Source organism: Hevea brasiliensis, chromosome 8 (genome assembly GCF_030052815.1).
Source record: "Hevea brasiliensis isolate MT/VB/25A 57/8 chromosome 8, ASM3005281v1, whole genome shotgun sequence".
Classification (NCBI taxonomy): Eukaryota; Viridiplantae; Streptophyta; class Magnoliopsida; order Malpighiales; family Euphorbiaceae; genus Hevea; species Hevea brasiliensis.
The window spans coordinates 3,231,013-3,252,446 of NC_079500.1; the positions used below are offsets into that span (position 1 = coordinate 3,231,013).

The 21,434-nt window shown below is 32.8% G+C and overlaps 2 protein-coding genes across 4 annotated transcripts; one reads left to right on the forward strand and one right to left on the reverse strand.

The window, feature by feature from the left end:
* Positions 1–1,329: 1,329 nt before the first annotated feature.
* Positions 1,330–4,432, reverse strand: LOC110639010 (cation/H(+) antiporter 2). Of its 2 annotated transcripts, XM_021789752.2 has the most exons (5): positions 4,300–4,432; positions 4,002–4,186; positions 2,918–3,904; positions 1,898–2,820; positions 1,330–1,803 (listed from the first exon to the last, which is right to left on the reverse strand). In XM_021789752.2, the coding sequence occupies exons 2-5, from the start codon at positions 4,167–4,169 to the stop codon at positions 1,515–1,517; spliced, it is 2,367 nt and encodes a 788-aa protein (XP_021645444.2). In that variant the 5' UTR covers positions 4,170–4,186; positions 4,300–4,432; the 3' UTR covers positions 1,330–1,514. The 2 variants fall into 2 exon arrangements, with proteins under 2 accessions (XP_021645444.2, XP_021645447.1); XM_021789755.2 differs by lacking the exon at positions 4,002–4,186 and having other exon boundaries at positions 2,918–3,759; positions 4,300–4,425.
* Positions 4,433–5,622: 1,190 nt separating this feature from the next.
* On the forward strand, positions 5,623–18,623 carry LOC110639029 (uncharacterized). 2 transcript variants are annotated; one of them, XM_021789801.2, is made up of 11 exons: positions 5,623–5,840; positions 5,956–6,023; positions 6,389–6,470; positions 6,769–6,852; positions 7,009–7,048; positions 7,903–7,948; positions 8,463–8,521; positions 8,810–8,877; positions 17,597–17,680; positions 17,791–17,852; positions 17,917–18,250. In XM_021789801.2, exons 1-11 carry the CDS (start codon positions 5,785–5,787, stop codon positions 17,919–17,921), a joined length of 654 nt encoding a protein of 217 aa, XP_021645493.2. In that variant the 5' UTR covers positions 5,623–5,784; the 3' UTR covers positions 17,922–18,250. The 2 variants fall into 2 exon arrangements, with proteins under 2 accessions (XP_021645493.2, XP_021645487.2); XM_021789795.2 differs by lacking the exon at positions 17,917–18,250 and adding an exon at positions 18,281–18,623 and having other exon boundaries at positions 5,625–5,840.
* The last annotated feature ends 2,811 nt before the right edge of the window (positions 18,624–21,434 follow it).

Genomic DNA, 21,434 nt, shown 5'->3' on the forward strand with positions numbered 1-21,434 from the left:
GATGGATTTATCTTTTTCTCATTTTGATGAACAGAGAAGTATTGGCAATGTGGGGAGAAAGAATGGTACTTTTTTACACCAAGGGACAAGAAATATCCAAACGAAAGTAGATCAAAATGAGATGCAGGTGGTGAATACTGGAAGGCAACTAGAGTGGATAAAGCCGTCAAATATAAGGGTGCTGTGGTTGGATATAGGAAGGCACTTATTTTCTACATGGAAAAGCCTCCAAATGGTACAAAGACTAACTGGATTATGCATGAATATAGGGTCAGCGATGCCCCTCCAAGAATCAAAACAAGTGCCGATGATATGAGGGTAATTAAATAAATATTTAAATTTCTTGTTAGTTGTTCATTAATCTTTCTTTTGTTTGATTAATTCTGTTTTCTTTTTCTGTAGCAGTTGGATAATTGGGTTTTATGCAGGATATATAAGAAAGATGCGAAAGACAATTTGAGAAGTCGACTTTCAAATGAGGAACAATCTGCACAGTTAGATGATCAAACTGCTGATGTTGTTAGGGATGTTGACAAAAATAGCGATCCTCCAGCCTACACAAATGCCCTTAATGATAATAAACAAATTGTTTCAATCCCAATCCAAGAGAATCCAAGTGCATTTTATGAAAATCCAAGTGCATTCCAATCAACAATTATGATCATCACCAAGCAATGTTAGAAGCTGCCAATTATCAATGAGCAATGTTTGCAGCTGCCAACTATGGATCTTATCGTACTTATGCTACTGGTATGACACCACCAATACCTGAACCTGTTCAGATACATCCCACATAGGACATCGTATCTAAATATCTGAATGAGAATTCTTGTGAGTTCAAGCCATCACCGGATGATTGGGATTTTATTTCCAATTATCTACTATAGTTATTAATTAGTTATATGCAGTGATTGACCATCATCTGATTTGAAATTATTAAGTCATTTGGTGATCACCTTATGTATAGGCTAATGATAACTGGTTAGCTAGTTTAAATTAGCAGGGAACATCTAGTTTTGTCAATTGAATTTGCTTTATTTTTTAACTGTATCTGCAATTTTCAGATTGCTAATATGAATTCTCCTTTTTCAGATTGCTACTACTTGTTTCCTTAGGCATTGATTAATTATGGTGCTTTTGAGGTGCCTTGTAATTGCCTGGGCTAATTCTTCATTAGCAACTTCATAAGAGCAAAAAAAATGAAAATAATCAGCTGGTGTAATCATGAAGTCTTTTTTTTTTTTTTCTGCAGAAACATTTCCAGGCATATTTTACTTTGATGGGTTCATATCAGAAATGAATTAATCATCTTTTTTTTTTTCTCCACTTCTTGTTGCACATTCATTCATATTAATCACCAAGAACCAATGGGTGAAATGAAAATATATTTGGAATTATTATGGCAACAATTAATATTCTAAATTTACCTGGACCAAATTCATTTCCACCAAACCATTATAATTTGGCAATTACATTTTCAATGATCAACTAGCACCTATGAATATGCAACTTTCCTACAATTCATCAACATTGTTTTTGTTCAAATGGTTCCTATGCTGTTGAATGACTAAAACTGAACCACTGATACTCAATTCCGAAGAAGCTAACAGATCCCCAACAATTCCAAGTTCTGGACACTCTTCCCAGTCTGTCAAACCAATTAACATTGGTGTGTGCCCTCTCCTACCCTTCCCTACAATGATCAATGAATACATTTCTCCCAACTCTCTTAAAATTGTCGCTGTTTGCTCCCCGTTGTTCACATACTTCTCTGCAAAAGTTGCTCTGCCAGATTTTACATACCTGACCAAGAAAACTGTAATGTTACAGCCAAAAGAAAATAAAGATAATAATACATTTCCAGGTTGGAAAATTGGACTTAATTGAGGTTAGTTACCTGTTCAGGAAGTCATTAACAGATGCATCATCCATCTCATTGTCAACTTTAGGATCTGATATTGCAAGCAGGACTTCATCATCTTTATTGGAAGCATCATTACTCCACTTGTTAAGTTGTTCCTTTGATACTGATGATAGGAAACGAATCAATGTCAACTTAATGTAACGATGCATAGCAATCCTTTTACTACATGCCAATGCCTCACGATCATCAGGGCCCCCGAAAAATAGAATTGCTACTTGCTGTACAAGTTCTGATCCTGGTTTCTTGAATCCAGTATGTCCTCGGTCTACCAGGATCCCTACCGAACACGGTGCATGGCTAAGAATTTTCTGGTTGCTAGTCCTAATCCCCTCCTTTCCATTCTCCAACTTTTCATCAATGCGTTGATGCTTGTGTAAATGTACGAATATTATCGATACACGAAAGTCCTCTGCGCCGCTGCAAACATCCTCATACATTGCTGCAAAGGATGCTACAACTTTTCTTTGGTTGATGAAAATTTTGGTATCTGCAGTAAAGGCATCAACCACATCATTGATCTCTAGCACATCATTTCCACCATATTCCTCCTCATCACTGAATTGATCACCATCTTGTAGCTGGTGATACATCAGTTTAGTTTTTCTGTGTTTCTCAGGTAGCTCCACCAGGTGCATCAAGTAAGGAGTGAAGGGTACATTCTGAGAACCACTCATTGCTGAGATTAGTCCAACTGTGGCAGATGTATGGCGCGAACAGTAAACACAAGCTAGCATTCGAAGCTCCCTATCCGTATCATGTGACTCGATGGAGACAAATTTATGAGCAAAGTAATATTCCCTTGTTCTCAACATAAAAACCACCACTATTCCTGCAATCAATGTGTCAAGAACTACTACTATTACCACCAAACTATGAAGTTTTCTGGTCCACCAGGCCTGTAACAACAGCCAAAGCAGAATCAAATCAAAAAAAGTAAAAAGATTAATGTAGCATAGTAACTACTAACTAGACTTAAAGGAAGAGAAAACTTACAATGAACTTAGGAACTATTTCAAGAATTAGAAGTTCAGTATGGCCTTTAAAGTTAAGTATGAAAGCAAGCAAAACACCCTCATCCTTTGGAATGTTTAGGTAATGGCAAGCAGCGAGAGTACCCACAATTTTTCCTCCAGTGCTCAACGAGATCATAAGGACAATCATAATGGCATTCTCAAAACTCATAAGATGCTTCACATCAAATTGGAATCCTACAAAGCCAAAGTAAATAGGAAGCATGAAGTTGTGAACAGAATAAGTGAGTTTTCGCAACAATGTCCGAGCTGTTTTGCCTTCCCTAGGAAACAGCAAGCCAAATAGGAAACAAGCAAATGTACTTAGGTAACCATAGGATTCAATGATGCCTGCGGTAGCTACAACAAGGACGAAAACGATGAGCACCTCTGTGTTTGACACATATTTTTGGTTCTGGTTCCTTTTGTTGAACCAAATAGCTAAGTATCTGTTCAAAATAACAAGTGCCACCATAAAGAAAAGGCAAAGAATCCCATTTCCAAACTTTTTCCCATTTTGAACAGAAACGTATGCAGAATATAATAATACACAAGACATTTCATTCACCAGAGAAGAAGATATTCCTAATCTCCCTACTTCTAAAGTATCAATTTTCAATTCTGCCGCCATTCGAATCACCACAGGAGAGGCTGAATTTGCTAGAATCAATGGAATAACAATAACCAATGTCCATTTGCTGTAACTGAACTTCAATAAATGGAGGATAACGATTGCAGAAGCAGCTCCAAAAAGGGTGCATACAATTATACCTCCAAATGCAAGAGTGCTTGCCAAACGCAGATTTCGCCTCATATAAGGAACATCTGTGTCCAAACCAATCAAGAACATAAAAAAGACTCGAAAATTGAATGTCAGAACTCGATAGTATTCTATAGAAGAAGACTGGATAAAGAATTCCTGAAGTTTTTTGATTTTGCACAACAATGAAGGACCTAGCACTAGTCCAGCCTGAAAAACAAAACAGCAAAAAAAATAACAACATATGAAGTACTGCAAAAACCTTAAAAATCTGCTCTTGTATCAAAGAAAGACTGGAAATGCATACAATAATATTTGCAACAGGTCCTGGTTGTCCTGAAGGTGTCAAGATAAGATGAAAAATGTGGGAGATTACAAGCATACAAGCTGCCTGCATTCCTGTTGTTATTATTGGGTTAAAGTTGAAGAGATCTTCCTGGCAAATTGCACGTTTGGCAAATTGTGCAGCATCCATTTCCCAAGAATAGTCTTCTGCTTAATTTACAATTGCAAGTTGATGCCAGAACAAGAATGCAAGTTAAGCTAGAGAAAGGGACTTGGAAGCATCAAGAAAGCAAAGAGAGAGAGAGAGAGAGAGAGATTACAGCAAGATTAACATCCCTTCCTTTTTCCTCTTATCTCATCACCCCATTTTCTGTGCTTAGGACTTGTGTGTGGCTTGGGAGCATTATCTTCACATCTGAGATTTCTTGGAGAACCTTTGTTTGCGGCAACATGGTTAGAGACTATATACTTTGTTTTTTCATTTCTATACATTTGACTCTCTCCTTTTGTATATGTGTCTAGGGAGTTAAAAGAGTGAACAACTAACTCCTTACCATTCTCCTTATTTCTCTCAAAACTCAGTTTCTAAGATAAAAATTATAAAGCACTAAATCAAGGGTTAACAATTAACCAGCTTTAATTCAATAATATTACAATTTTCTTTAAAAATATAAAATGTCAAATTCAAATTATAATGGAATCTAAATTAATATAAAATTAACAAAGGATAACATAACTGATAAAAATAAAATGAATTGACTTCTCACCTTATTATTTAAAAGTTAAAATTCTTAAATTAGACCGTGAATAAAATATTTTTTCTTATTTGCAAATCTCTTAATTTAGATATGAATTCATAGTTGTTAAATTCGGATCAAATCGGTCAATTGAACTGTTGAACCAATTAATCAGCCTTTAAATTAGTCCAAATTTATTATTGAACCACATAAAAAAACCAATTTGATATGACTCGATTGACTTGACGGTTCAATTATTCAATAGATTTTTTTTAATTTTAATTTTATTATATGCTTTCAGCTCTCCAATTTTCTTAACTTAAAAATACCTTAGTAACTTAAAATAATTACTATTTTATCCTTAAATTTTATCATTATGAATATTTTTAGTTATCAATCAACTTTTAATTTATTAACTTATGATTACATTGACAAAAATAATGAAAAAAAATGAAATTTAAATATTTTTAAATTATAGTTAATGGTATTAGAGTCGTCTCTAAAATCATAAAATTTTAAATTTGAATCTCAATTGAAGTCAATTATATAAAAAAGTTTTAAAAAATTAATTTATTTTAAAATATAAAAACTTAAAATATTAATTTAACACAAATTATAAAATACATATTTTATAAGACAGAAAAAAAAGAGAAAACAACATGAACAAAGAAAATAGATAATCCTCTTATTTTATTGATAGAAATAAGAGAAAACAAAAAATTAAAAGTCTAATTTTCTACTCAAATTAGGTGGAAAGGATATATACTATTATTTTTTTTATTATGCCTTTTTTTATAAATAGTTATTTTTAATATAATTTTATTTATTTAATATGAATATAATAATAAAAATATAATAACTTTATCTTTTTTTTTTCTTCAAAACATAAATAAATAAATAAATCACTATATTCCTTTCTCCGTAAATTTCTCTTGTAATTACCTTCAGTTTTCCTTCCTGCTCTGCTGTCTACAGCCCTAATTTGCAAATTGATGTAAAACTCGAAGAATTGAGAGAGAGAGCCGCAATTCCTTAAAGTCCAAAAGCCACAGACTAGCTAGGGTTAAAATGGCTTCTTTTGGGTCTCTAAAATCGGCAATCTACGACAGAGAAGAGAGAAAACAGTACCGTCTGGACGCCTTTTTCCTCTTTGTTAATTCTAATTAACATTTTGATCCCTGTATTGCTCTAGATATTTGTTCTTCAATGGATTTGAGTGCTGAAAACCGTTTTTGACAGGCAATACCAAGCTTACATTCGAGGTCTCAACGCCTACGATCGGCACAAGAAATTCTTGAACGATTATGGTACCGTACGGTTTAGCTAGTTGATGATTTGAAGCTTTAAAATTTGAAAAATGAAGTTGTTAATTTGAAAAACTCTTTATTTGTTTTGTTAGCTGAAAGGTGGACATAAAAGGAATTATGCAAATGGGGAGTTTTGTATTTGTGAAATCCTTTTTGTCCTATAGCAAATGGATGATGAACAGTCTCTTCCACTGAAGAAGGAAGAAGGCTACAATCATCCTTACATTTCGTTTTCTTACCAAAAAAAAAAATACTTCTTTTGATTGTTTTTATGTGCTATGATGTAGGTGATAAGACCAGATTGTAGCATATTAAGATATGTTTTGAATTTTTTGTTGTACTTTGGTGGGTTCAATTTGATGCAGTTAGCTTCTATGGGAAAGATAAGTCTTCAAATGTGAAATTGCCAGTTAAAACGGACCGGGACACCCTAAGAGAAGGATATCGGTATGCTGGTCTTGTAACAAAATTCATGTGAATCACTGTGCATCCATAATTATATATTGTCTGCAACTTTATCTTTTTTGATTCTAAGTTGAGCTTTTTGATTTCGCGTTACACTGAGAAATGGTTAAAGAGTTATAGTTTGAGGCAGCTGGAACTCCGGAATATTTTCTATTGAGCGATGGACTTTATCATCATGGATCAATTCTAGGAATTTGTAACATATTAGATAGTCTATTTTGACGTCCTTTCTGATATGAAATTTTGCTTTGTATATTAATTATCTCTTCAACTTTTTAAGGTTCATACGTACCGAGGAAGATGATATGGATACATCCTGGGAGCAAAGGTTGGTGAAGCGCTACTATGATAAGCTTTTTAAAGAGTATCCTTTGTCAGAATGTCTTATTTTATTTATCTGAAGTTCTGAACTTTTTTGGTCTTTTTTTTTATTCTGGTTTTAAACCATATTGTTTGCTGTTATCACATTGTAATTAGACATACCCTTAAAGCCTTGTTCGTTGACTTTAACTCTTTGAAGATACTGCATAGCTGACATGTCACAATACAAGAGTGGAAAGGTATGTGGTTATCCATGCAATGAAGTTATCTAATAGTAACTCTAAATGTTTTCAATTATTTGTTCTTGAGTCAGTAATGTTTAGGTTGTTTCCCTAAGACTGTCATCTCCAACCATTATGCAAGGTTATTTAAGCTAGTTCTTTTGAAAATTTGTTCATATGTGATGCCTCTATGACAAAAGGCCTACTGAAACAAACACAGGAGAATTTCACTCTTCCTCACACTTAAACTTATTACTGTTGATCGTTGTGTCATTTGATGAAACTGATGATCTCTTACTATGGCCTGCCATCTGATTCCCTTATTTAATGGGTATATGGCTTGTGTTTAGTAGTTATAGCATATCATTTGGATGGAAGTGTTATAAATCTTGTGAAAATAAGTAGTGTTCTTTTCGAATAATCTGCCCTATCATTTTCCTGTTGAGCTATAAGCTGTATTTCAGTGCTTCTTCTGGTTCATAACCTTCTGAGTCATTTTCCTGTTTTGAGAAAACTTGAATAATCTTTTCCGTAATGAATCTTAGTGGCCTTGCCTTCAACTTATGTATTGAGTTTTGTTTATCTATAGAAACTTTTGATTTTATTGTATTTATCATGAGTCATGACATTGGTCATCTAGACACAAGTTAATAGAGAAATCAACAATTTTACTAGAATGACGAATATATAGTTAACTATTATTGTAAGGAACAACAAAAAGGAGCTTTTTGAACTTTATTTAGTATAGTCAAATCCTCTGTAAAAATGCAAGTTATGATATATGGATGCCTAGTTGTTTTGAAAAGAACTTTGATATTGAGTTGCATTACATTTGAAATAAATTTTGAAGAGTTTTGAATTTCTCCTTGCAGATTGGTTTGAGATGGAGAACAGAGAAGGAAGTCATATCTGGGAAAGGTATGCAATTCTCTTCATTCATTATTCATATTATTTTGTGTTCATCGTGGATCTATTGAAGAATTTTTATCATTTAAGAAATAATCTCTTTCTTCCTTTATTCATGATGAGATATGCTTTGCACAACATTCCCAATCCCAATTTATAAAGTGTTGCTTTGAGTGTTCTATTATCTGTTTTCCAAAACTTCCTGATATTTTTACTTCAATGTAACTCCCAGGTTCTTAAAGCATTTGAAAATAAAGGGTGACTCAATGCATGAAGCATCCCACACTTGTGGGCTATAGGGAGGGTTGATGCATGCAACCTTATCCCTGCTTTGCGAAGAGGCTGTTAAAAATAAATAAATGAATAAATAAAAAGAGTGAAAGCACCTTTACTCCCAATGAGATTTCTTCCTCATATAACTTATAGTTTTTTCCCTGCTCATCTTATTGCTATTCTGTTCCTTATACTTCTAAAGAATATCTAGTTGTAAGAAATTATGAATTGACTTATTGCCCCAATTTGTCAGGGCAGTTTGTATGTGGTAACAAGCATTGTGATGAAAAAAATGGCTTGGCAAGCTATGAGGTAAGCATTTATACTTTTATTAAGCGTATAGTTTAACATCATTATTTTTTTTGAACTTGTCCATAATTGGCACATCAAAACATGTTACAAACAAGTAGTTATGCATCTGCAATATTCATTCATATATTGGCTAAATTTGAAAATTCGCAAAAAAAGGTTATGGTATTTTGGTCATATTTTATGCTTGAAATCAACCTGTGGCATGCCATTAAGAACTTGTATGATCCATGATTTGGCTTGATTCATCATTCACGTCTGTATCTCACATTTTGAGCTGGTATGTTGCAGGTGAACTTTTCTTATTTTGAAGCTGGTGAAAACAAGCAAGCCCTTGTTAAGTTGGTAACTTGTGAAAGGTGAGCTGGTATTTGTGAAGGCTGTTAACTCCTGCTTTTGTAATTGATTCATTTTGCCAGGTAACATGAGGTCAACTGTTCTTTGCAGACAACTACATGCTTGCAGACTGAATTTACAAGAGATGTGTCTTTGTACCTTTTCGTTTTGGTTTGATTGTGTTTGTTAACTTTCTGTGGAAGAAGTCTGCATGCTCTAGCATACATACAAATGCATGGCACACACTTGTTTCTATCACCGTGTTTTGTTTAATGCTTCTTCTGCGCTTCTGTTAGCTTGATGGTCCTATGACGTTTTTGTCTTTGGCTCATCACCTTGGCTTCCTTTAGTTCTTCAAATAGATGAATTTCACACTAGAATGTCACGACCCAAAATTCTGAACCGTGGCCGGCGCATAATTTAAGTATTCTTAAATCATGCAAGCCTTATCAGAGTATCTTGAATGAATATATTGTCACTTACTAATTTCAAAAATAGACAAAATCCAAATAAACAAAATGTTGAATAAACATCATAAATATACCATAGGTAAACTGCGGAGTCTCTACAGATTTCAATAAAAACTTAAACTGTTCAATAAACTAAACTAATTATTAGCCCGAGAAAACATGAATTCGGGTATACCATGAGAACAAATCAAAGTTGTCCCTCTCCAGAAAATAGATTGAATATTTGAATCAACTGCAGAATTCTACTGATCTGAAACAGACAACAGACAGAGAAAACGTGGTTTGAGGTAGATGCTCAATGAATGATGATTATAGCACACAACGGAATAGGAACAGGCAGACGCTTGATCAATTTCACAATAAATTTTCTACTCAATAAAATCATGCTCATGCTGTCAAAATCATTAATAAAATAACTTCATAAAACATATATATAAAAGAAATTCATTCAATAAAAATTTTATGGTACAGTGCACCAGGGTGACGATACCCCATATCACCAAAGGCCAGATGGTAAACGCGCTACCAGATATTAGATACCTTCCTCCTCCTTCACAGATATCAATGCATATGATACTAATGCAACCCATAAACTGCAATGATGCATGACTCGACAATGCATTCTAATACCGTGATAATCCACACGGCGGGGCCAGATAACAGAAACAGATACTGGGCACAGGTACCAATTCAAAACAGAAAATTAATTTGTACAAACCAATCAAAATCAATAAAAAATTTCAGATAGCAAATAATAACTGATAGTGCAATTTCAATAGTTTATTGCAATAATTTTAGAGAGTCAATAAAATCAAATCAACATCAAATAAATTTAGTAACACATCAGTAATTTTTATAGTCAAATATCAATCAATATAAATATATTAAAGACATGTTCCCGGAATCCTAATGGGTCTAATGCAGAGATAGTTGACAAAATCAATTATTTAATCAAAATCGAAATAAAATTCAATAATAAAATAAAACTCTAGAAAATTACATATAAAATAATTGTTAAAATATTGATTTAAAATTTCATTTTATAACAAACTTAATGCTAAGAAATTTTAAAAGGGACTAAAACGGTGCCATGTACTATAATTACCACTCACCTGGAACCTCCAAAAAAATAGCTAGATTCAATAAAAGAGAGACAATTTCAGCTGACAGAATGAATATTTGAATTTCCTACATTCCCAAAATATAAAAGAAAAATATTAAATAATAATAAAATAAAATAATTTTAATATATATCAAATGTTTATATATATATATATATATATATATATATATATATATATATATATATATATATATATATATATTCGGTGGATGGACGTGGTCGAAGATACAAAGGTTTATATATGTATATAATCTAAATTGAAGGTTATTTATCTCACAGTAATCATGATCAACCCAATTCAATACCAATGGTCAAAGAAAAAAAAATTTCTAGAGTAGTTGTAACAAATCGAGGAAAGAAAATAAAATCAAATTCATCCATTATTGAATAAAGAATGAGAATTTTTACCTTGAAAACAGAATCGAAGGTGATGAATAGAGAAGTAAAAATTTAGGGATTTTCTGCGCACATCAGATTATAAATAGTAAATTTTTATATTTATATGTATATATATGTACATATATAATAATAATTTAAAAGATAATGAAAATACCTGTTGAGAGTATTTGATAGGAAAAGGAGGTGACAAACAGGTTTTGAGAGCAAAGTTTAGCAGAAGAGATGATTAGGGTATATATATATATTTCAAGAGTTCTATTAGGTGTAGAATGGGATAAGAGTTATTATTGAACTGGGTTGTTCAGATTGCAGATATATATTTAATTTTAAAAATAATATATATATTTAAAAATAAATAAGCAAACCATCCAATAAAATATATATATATATATATATATATATATATATATATATATATATATATATTTTAAATATATTAATTTATTGTTAGCTGATTAAAATAAAATAATAATAAATAATAAATATATACGGGTTTTCACATACTTTCCCCCTTAAAAAAAAATTCGGTCCCCGAATTTGAATAGACAAAATTCTAACCTAAAGAATCAAATAAGTGAGGATATTTAGCTCGCATTTCAGATTGTGCCTCCCATGTGGCCTTACTACTTGAGTGATTATGCCACAAGACTTTGATCCAAGCCACTTCCTTATACCGGAGTTTCTTAATTTGTCGATCTAAAATCTTTAATGGTTGCTCCTCATATGACATATCATCCCTAAATTGTATGGTTTGAGGTTGTAAAACATGAGATGGATCTAGTACATACTTCCTAAGCATAGAAATATGAAAAACTGGATGTACATGTGCAAAACCAGGTGGAAGGGCTAAACGGTAAGCAACTGCTCCAATTCTCTCCAAAATTTCAAATGGACCAACAAAACAAGGGCTAAGCTTCCCTTTCTTCCCAAACCTCATGATTTCTTTCATAGGGGAAACTCTCATAAATACATGATCACCAATCATAAATTCTACATCTTTACGCTTAGGGTCAGCATAACTTCTTTGTCGACTTTGAGCAGTTAAAAGTCGATCACGAATTAGTCGAACCTTCTCTGAAGTTAATTGCATCAACTCTGGTCTAGTAAGCCTTCTTTCTCCAACTTCATCCCAACAAACCGGTGACCTACACTTTCGACCATATAATGCCTCATATGGAGCCATCTCTATACTTGCCTGATAACTTTTATTATAAGCAAACTCCACTAAAGGCAAATGATGATCCTAACAGCCACCAAAATCCATAACGCACGCACGAAGCATGTCCTCTAATGTCTGTATGGTCCTTTCTGATTGTCCATCCGTCTGCGGGTGAAAAGCAGTACTAAAGTCAACTCGTGTTCCTAAAGCTTCTTGGAATTTCTTCCAAAATCGAGAAGTAAACTGAGTACCACGATCAGAGACAATGGAAACTGGAACTCCATGAAGACTAACAATCTTGTTTATATACAACTGTGCAAGTTTAGCAAAGTCATATGTAGTCTTCACAGGAAGGAAATGAGCAGATTTTGTCAATCTGTCCACTATCACCCAGATTGCATTGTAACCACCTCGTGTACTAGGTAAACCCACAATAAAGTCCATGGCAATATGCTCCCACTTCCACTCGGGAATAGGCAATGACTGAAGTAACCTAGATGGTCTCTAATATTCTGCCTTAACCTGTTGACAAGTCAAACATTTAGCAACAAAGTCTGCAATATCCCTCTTCATGCCACCCCACCAATAATGCTCCCTTAAATCACGGTACATCTTAGTTGAACCTGGGTGTACTATGTAAGCAGAATGGTGTGCCTCCTCCATGATTTCTCTTCTCAACTCATCAATATTGGGGACACAAAGTCTAGTGCCATAACTAAGAACTCCATCATCATTCAACATGAACCCTTGAGCTTGGCCTTGATGAATACTATCTATAATCACACACAGCTGAGAATCCCTTTTCTGAGCAGCCTTAATTCGATCAATCAAGATAGGCCTAACTCGAAAATGTGCTAGAATGATCCAGTTATGATTTTAAACTCTACTCCCTGATCTAGCAACCCATGTAATTCACCAATTAGAGGCCTCATCTTGGTAGATATATGGGCTAAACTACCAGAAGACTTCCTGCTTAGAGCATCAGCCACTACATTAGCTTTTTCAGGATGATACTGTATAGTGCAATCATAATCCTTCAGCAATTATACCATCTCCTTTGCCTAAAATTAAGATCACGTTGGTCAAATATGTATTTGAAACTTTTGTGGTCAGTGAAGATTTCACAATTCTCACTATACAGATAGTGCCTCCAGATTTTCAAAGCAAAAATTACTGCAGCCATTTCCAAATCATGAGTTGGATAATTCTGCTCGTGCCTTTTCAACTAACGAGAAGCATGTGCAATAACCCGTCCATGTTGCATCAAAACACATCCTAAACCAATCCTAGAAGCATCACAATATACTACATAACCTCCTGATCCAGATGGAAGGGCTAACACTGGTGCTGTAGTTAAACAAGTCTTAAGCTCCTGAAAACTTTTTTCACAAGCCTCAGACCACTGAAATTTCACATTCTTCTGTGTCAACTTAGTTAAAGGTGCTGCAATACGAGAGAAGTCTTGAACAAACCGTCTATAATACCCTGCTAAACCCAAGAAACTACGAATCTCTGACACAGTTGTGGGTCTAGGCCAATGAAGCACTGCCTCAACTTTCTTCTTATCAACACACACCCCATCCTTAGATACTGTATGGCCTAGGAAAGCCACACTATCTAACCAAAACTCACATTTTGAGAACTTGGCATATAGCTTGTGTTCTCGTAAGGTCTGAAGGACAATTCTCAAATGCTGTTCATGCTCCTCCTTACTCTTTGAGTACACTAGAATGTCATCGATGAACACTATAACAAATTGATCTAAGAAAGGCTTGAAAACTCTATTCATGAGATCCATAAAAGCGGCCGGAGCATTGGTAAGACCAAAAGACATTACAAGAAATTCATAGTGTCCATACCTAGTCCTAAAGGCCGTCTTGAGTATGTCTTCTTTCTTGACCCTCAATTGATGATACCCAGATCGAAGATCAATCTTGGAAAAATACTTTGCACCTTGAAGTTGGTCAAACAGGTCATCTATGCGTGGAAGAGGATACTTATTACGCACATTCTCAAAGACCCATCCCTTCTTCCGTGCAAATAACACAGGAGCACCCCATGGAGAAACACTAGGGTGAATAAACCCCGTATCTAGTAGGTCCTGTAGTTGCTCCTTCAACTCCTTAAGTTATGCGGGTGCCATACGATAAGGTGGCATAGATATGGGCTCAGTTCCAGGAACCAAGTCTATACCAAACTCTACCTCTCGCTCCGGGGGTAAACCTGATAAATCTTCTGGAAACACATAAGGAAACTCCTTAACCACTGTAACATTCTCCAAACTAGCACCTTCTACCTGAACATCTCTAACATAAGCTAGATACCCTTTACACCTCTTTCGCAATAATCGTCTAGCACTCACTACAGAGATATGATTACTAGAGGCTATACTGCGATCTCCTTGAAATTGAAATTCTGCCTCCCCAGGAATTTTAAAGAGTACAACTTTATTATGACAATCCAATGAAACGTGATAAGTGGCTAACCAATCCATGCCTAAAATCACATCAAACTCAAACATATCCAAAGAAACAAGATCTGCAGCTAATTCCCTATCTCCAATGTGAACTATACATCCCCTATACACCATATTAGTGTCTATTGCATTCCTCATAAGTGTTGATACAGATGAAGGATACTCTAACAAAGTAGGTGGTGTACTAAATATCATGGAAAAGTATGGAGAAACAAAAGAATGGTTGTGCCCCAGTCTTAGCCATAGGCGTCTGTTCAGATGTCTGATTAATAGTTTAAGGTGGTACCCCCCTTGTTGGATCAAGGTTTGCACCATTAAGACCCATAACCCAAGCTCTCCTCTTACGTTTAACAGACTCAGGCACCTATTCATTTTAATAAAAAAGTATTAAATTTGAAAATGTGAGCCAAATTAAGACAGGTGAAAAGGTACAAAGTACGCAGGCATCTAAAGCAATGATAAACTGAAAAGACGTTAAGGATCCTATGCTCCGCAAGTTTACTAGACCTCAACCGAGCTCTGATACCAACTTTGTCACGACCCAAAATTCTGAATCGTGACCGGCGCATAATTTAAGTATTCTTAAATCATGCAAGCATTATCAGAGTATCTTGAATGAATATATTGTCACTTACTAATTCCAAAAATAGACAATATCCAAATAAACAAAATGCTGAATAAACATCATAAATATCCCATAGGTAAATCATGAGTCTCTGATTTCAATAAAAACTTAAACTGTTCAATAAACTAAATTAATTATTAGCCTGAGAAAACATGAATTCGGGCATACCATGAGAACAAATCAAAGTTGTCCCTCTCCAGAAAATAGATTGAATATTTGAATCAACTGCAGAATTCTACTAATCTGAAACAGATAACAGACAGAGAAAACGTGGTTTGAGCTAGATGCTCAATGAATGATAATTATAGCACACAACGGAATAGGAACAGGCAGACGCTTTATCAATTTCACAATAAATTTTCTATTCAATAAAATCATGCTCGTGTTGTCAAAATCATTAATAAAATAACTTCATAAAACATATATATAAAAGAAATTCATTCAATAAAAATTTTATGGTACAGTGCACCAGGGTGATGATACCTCACATCACCAAAGGTCAGATGGTAAGCGCGCTACCAGATATTAGATACCTTCCTCCTCCTTCACAGATATCAATGCATATGATACTAATGCAACTCATAAACTGCAATAATGCATAACTCGACAACATAATACCGTGATAGTCCACAAGGCGGGGCCAGATAACAGAAACAGATACTGGGTATAGGTACCAATTCAAAACAGAAAATCAATTTGTACAAACCAATCAAAATCAACAAAAAATTTCAGATAGCAAATAATAACTGATAGTGCAATTTCAATAGTTTATTGCAATAATTTTAGAGAGTCAATAAAATCAAATCAATATCAAATAAATTCAGTAACACATCAGTAATTTTTATATTCAAATATCAATCAATATAAATATATTAAAGGTCTGTTCCCGGAATCCTAATGGGTCTAATGCAGAGATGGTTGACAAAATCAATTATTTAATCAAAATCGAAATAAAATTCAATAATAAAATAAAACTCTAGAAAATTACATATAAAATAATTGTTAAAATATTGATTTAAAATTTCATTTAATAACAAACTTAATGCTAAGAAATTTTAAAAGGGACTAAAACGGTGCCATGTACTATAATTACCACTCACCTGGAACCTCCAAAATAATAGCTAGATTCAATAAAAGAGAGACAATTTCAGCTGACAGAATGAATATTTGAATCTCCTACATTTTCAAAATATAAAAGAAAAATATTAAATAATAATAAAATAAAATAATTTTAATATATATATCAAATGTTTATATATATATATATATATATATATATATATATATATATATATATATATATATTCAGTGGATGGACGTGGTCGAAGATACAAAGGTTTATATATGTATATAATCTAAATTGAAGGTTATTTATCTCACAGTAATCATGATCAACCCAATTCAATACCAATGGTCAAAGAAAAAAAAAAATTCTAGAGTAGTTGTAACAAATCGAGGAAAGAAAATAAAATCAAATTCACTCATTATTGAATAAAGAATGAGAATTTTTACCTTGAAAACAGAATCGAAGGTGATGAATAGAGAAGTAAAAATTTAGGGATTTTCTGCGCACATCAGATTATAAATAGTAAATTTTTATATTTATATGTACATATATGTACATATATAATAATAATTTAAAAGATAATGAAAATACATGTTGAGAGTATTTGATAGGAAAAGGAGGTGACAAACAGGTTTTGAGAGCAAAGTTTAGCAGAAGAGATGATTAGGGTATATATATATATATTTCAAGAGTTCTATTAGGTGTAGAATGGGATAAGAGTCATTATTGAACTGGGTTGTTCAGATTGCAGATATATATTTAATTTTAAAAATAATATATATATCTAAAAATAAATAAGCAAACTATCCAATAAAATATATATATATATATATATTTTAAATGTATTAATTTATTGTTAGCTAATTAAAATAAAATAATAATAAATAATAAATATATACGGGTTTCCACATAGAAGCTCCTCTTGAGTATATCCTCTTGAATATAGTAGCGCAAGTGATGCCTGATGAGTTATTTGCTCAATGGTCTTTCCGAATTGCTTATTCTGCAGTTTAGAGACTAATTTCTTTTAAGAACATAAATTTTTTTGTGGGAACTTCTAGACTTTTTTATCAAGAGTTCTCATTTTGTCAACCATCAGTTTATGGTCCATTCAGTTACCAATAATATGTGCTTGATAAAAGTTTTGTGCTTTTATATGATCCCTGATATTGAGCTGCAAATGGCAGTATGTCTTAAATATTGTGTGTGGACGCAATGCTAAGATATCATTGCCATAGATATGTAACAGAACCTTTTCTTAGGGATTTTTTTAATTTAGAATTTCTTATAGAAATCTGATCATTGCAATGCAGCACAACACATTCCCACATAAATGCAGTTCCTTAAAGTGAATATTTTTGTGTTTTTTTTTATTATTATTATATGGAATCTTCTTATGTTGATTGTTGAGTGATTATAAATAGATGTGCAGAAAAGCTTAACTACAAAAATAAGAAAGAAAAGGAGCAATTAGAGAAAAGGGAAAAGGAAGAGCATAAAAGAAAGAGGTATGGGCTCTTTTTAGATTTCTCATACTTTTGAAGGCGTTTTTTTAATGGTTAAATAATGATTACCTCAAATTTTGCTGTTTAGAGGCTGACCAATTGTCTACTTTCAGGGAAACAGAAAGGATTAATGATGATTCTGATAATGAAGGGGCCAAAGAGAAGAGGAAAAGAGGTTTGTAGATGGCAATGATGTTACTTCAACTACTTTTATTCTACGTAACTTTCCATTTTGATAGGATAATGGCATACCATTGTGCGTTTTGGTCTGCTGGAATGTTTGTGATCTCCGAGCTCTCATCTTTGGATTAGTTGAACTATGCTGCAAGTGTGATACCTCTTGAATTAAAGGGAAATACACAAGATGGCTGTTTGTTACTAAACAATAGCTGAAGAAGTTCTGACTGAATTAGGTTTTGGCCATGAGTAATAATAGAAGAGTAGCAACTTGGCTGATGGCAGTCTGAGCTAGCTAATTGCCTGCCATCCATTTAAAGCATGGAAATTCTAGCTCACTTTGTTGAAATCTCTCTCTCTCTCTCTCTCTCTCTCTTTCAATCTTAAATGTTGTGCTTACACTTCAATGCATTTTCTTCTCAACAGGTAAAAAGGCTTCAATATCAGGAGACAATCACAAAACTGATGATGAGAACTTCGATGAATTTCTTGAGGGAATGTTTCCATAACTGAGTGGGTGCCCGCTGCTGCGAGCCTACCCGAATGTTAGTAATCTTATGTTTGACAACGTATCTATCCAAAAAGGAAGTATTGCAGCATGGTACCATACCAAGATGCCAGTAGATCCTGTATTGAGCTGAACACTTACTCTGTAAATTTTCAAAGAAAAAGTTGTTTTTGACAAGAAGATTAAGGGGGGAAATGGTCGTGCGTGTAATTTTGGAGAGCATGAAGCATGTGTAAAATATCCCAAGTTTTGGATTCCAAATGCAACTAAAAGAGAGAGAGAGAGAGAGAGAGAGAGAGAGAGAGAGACATTTAAATCAGCTGTCATTCCTTGAAGTAGATGTGCTAAGTAAGCATATTCTTAGTATTAGTTTCTTAATTGGATGTGCTGCATTTATATAATGAAGTAGAGAATAGAGTTTTTCTGTTAAGAACTGGAGCTTGACATCACAAGCTTATCTGCAAACCTTCTGTGTTGCAACTTTGTCCATGGTTAAGGGGTCACCAATTCTTTGAAGGCAAATTCATCTTTGGATTGGAACTTATTCAATCTTTCATGTGTAAAAATCTAACTGGGTAAGATTGGTGAATATAGTATGGTGGAAATCGAAGAGTAGCATGTCACTTGGGCTATAGGATATTAGTCGATCAAAGAGCAAGCCAGGGTCTGGTTTGATTTAAATTAAAATTAAAATAGATCAAAATTGATTTGATTAAAATTAGTTTATCTCGATGCTCCACATGCCAATATATTCACATGAGCCCTTTCACCTCTTTCTCCATGCCCCACACCACCCCTGCCTATTATGGTCCTCGTTCTCTGTTCATAATTAATTAAAATTCAAGTTAGATTTTGCTCTTTTTTATTTTTTAAAGTAATTTTATTTTATTCATAAATTTTATTTTTATTTTAAAAAATAAGTTAAAACTTTTTTTCTTCAAAAAGTTTAATTTTTTATTATTTTTAAATATATTTCAATATGTTTTACTAGTTAAATAATTTAAATAAAAATTTTTAATAAATTATGATCTCATTTTCAACTTTTATTATTATTAATACTTTCATTTCTAATCTAAAAAATAAATTAAAAAAATTATTAATTTTATTTGTTTCAATATTCTAAATTTTAAATGTTAATGACTAAATATAATAAAAATGAATAGAATAAATAAAATGTTTAATAAAATTAAAATTTTTAATTTTTAATTAATTTTTTAAATAGAAATATAAAAATATCAATAATAAAAAATATAGGAAATACAACTTTTTATAAAATGTTGTGTGAAAAATGAGGAGTTTGAAGCTGGAAATTTCATTTATTAATTAAATTATTAAATTATTTTGATATATAATATTTTAAATTCTGATTTTAATTAAAATTAAATCAATAAAAAATTTTGCTTGAAAAATATTAATTTAATTGAGTTTATATTTGGTACTTAGATCAAGACAAGATCGCCGGCATCAAACGGCAAATCGCCATTAAAGATGGGATCGTCAATAAATAAAAAAATAAAAAAATAGTTGTTGACTTGCTGGTTCTCCGAGAGTTGACGACTGGGTTTGCGCCTGAGTACAATGTGGCGACCCTGTGATTGGTGGGCTCCATCTGTTTTTCATTATATGATGCCACGTAATTCCAGTACACATGTGTCAGCGCTGGCAAAATTCCAATTACATGACTTCATATTTTTAAATTTTTTTTTTCTATTAACATGTAGAGCTCGTTGGGCATTTTGTCCAAATTGCCCCTGTTCTAAATTTTTGTCATTTCATTATAATAAAATGATAAATCTCGTATCATGAGATTTTCAGCTTTGTGATCCTTAAAAAATAATTTATAATAAATAATTTTCTTTATTCTTGATTAAAAATTATATTTATAAATTTTTTTAATCTTAATCCTGTCATAACTCAACTTATGGGCCAGACCAACACTAGGACCTGGACCGACAAAAGCCTCCAAAGCCTGTAATAAGTCTTATTGTTCTCAAACTTATGACCAAACTCATAATTTAGGCCCAATATACATATAAAATAATTTAAATTAAACTATTATAATTTTATTTTGGGTCAACTTAACCCAATAATTATCAGAAACTCAAATTAGGGGAGTTCAGCTCAACTCTGTTATATCATTTACAAACTATTTAAAAATCATAAAAAAAATTTCATTTATTAATATAAAAACTTAAATTCATACAGTGCCTAACAAGATTAATGCTATTATTAGTATATGCGGATTTCTAAATTATAATTTAGAGAATAATAAATACAATTAAGTAATTATTGATAACCTGCGAGAAAAGAAGCAGGTTATTCTGAAAAATGTCTCATCCTATAGCTTGATAGCCTGGAAAATAAGGTAAACAGGAGTGAGTGTTCGACTCAGAGAGTAAACTACTAATTTTAAATACAATTTTTATAGCTATCTAAAGCTAATACATCCTAAAGAGTGGAATGCAATATCATCATAATTTTCATAAAAATCACATTATAACAGCAAAAAGTTAATTTGGGGCATTCACACACTCAATCATATTCAAATAGTACATATACAAGAGTTGATCCCCTATACAGTTCTCTTAATCCAACCTCTGCCAGCGAGTGTCTCTCAAGCCAGACTTTCGCTTAATAAGCTAAATGCGGTGGCCAGCGAGATCATCTCAAGCTGTGCCTACCCCGACTTATCCACAAAGGATCGGGTCCCAGCGAGTCAAGCTCCAGCCGCGTTTACCCGTCCTGTCTATAACCCATATCACACACCACACACAAGCTAACATACGCACACTGCTTCAAATTACCATAAAATAACATTCATAACACTTCATCAATTTAGAATGCAATATAAAATATGTTTGGCATTTAACTATATATATATATATATATATATATATATAAGTGATACATGGGCTTGCCTGAACATATAATAATATTGAAATTATAATTAAAATTAATAATTTAGTCACAGTACACTAGAGGCTATTGTGGCTGATGGGTGGAAGAAAATAGCTGACCTCAATCACCTAGATAATTATATTATAGATTTATTAATACTAATTCAAAATAAGA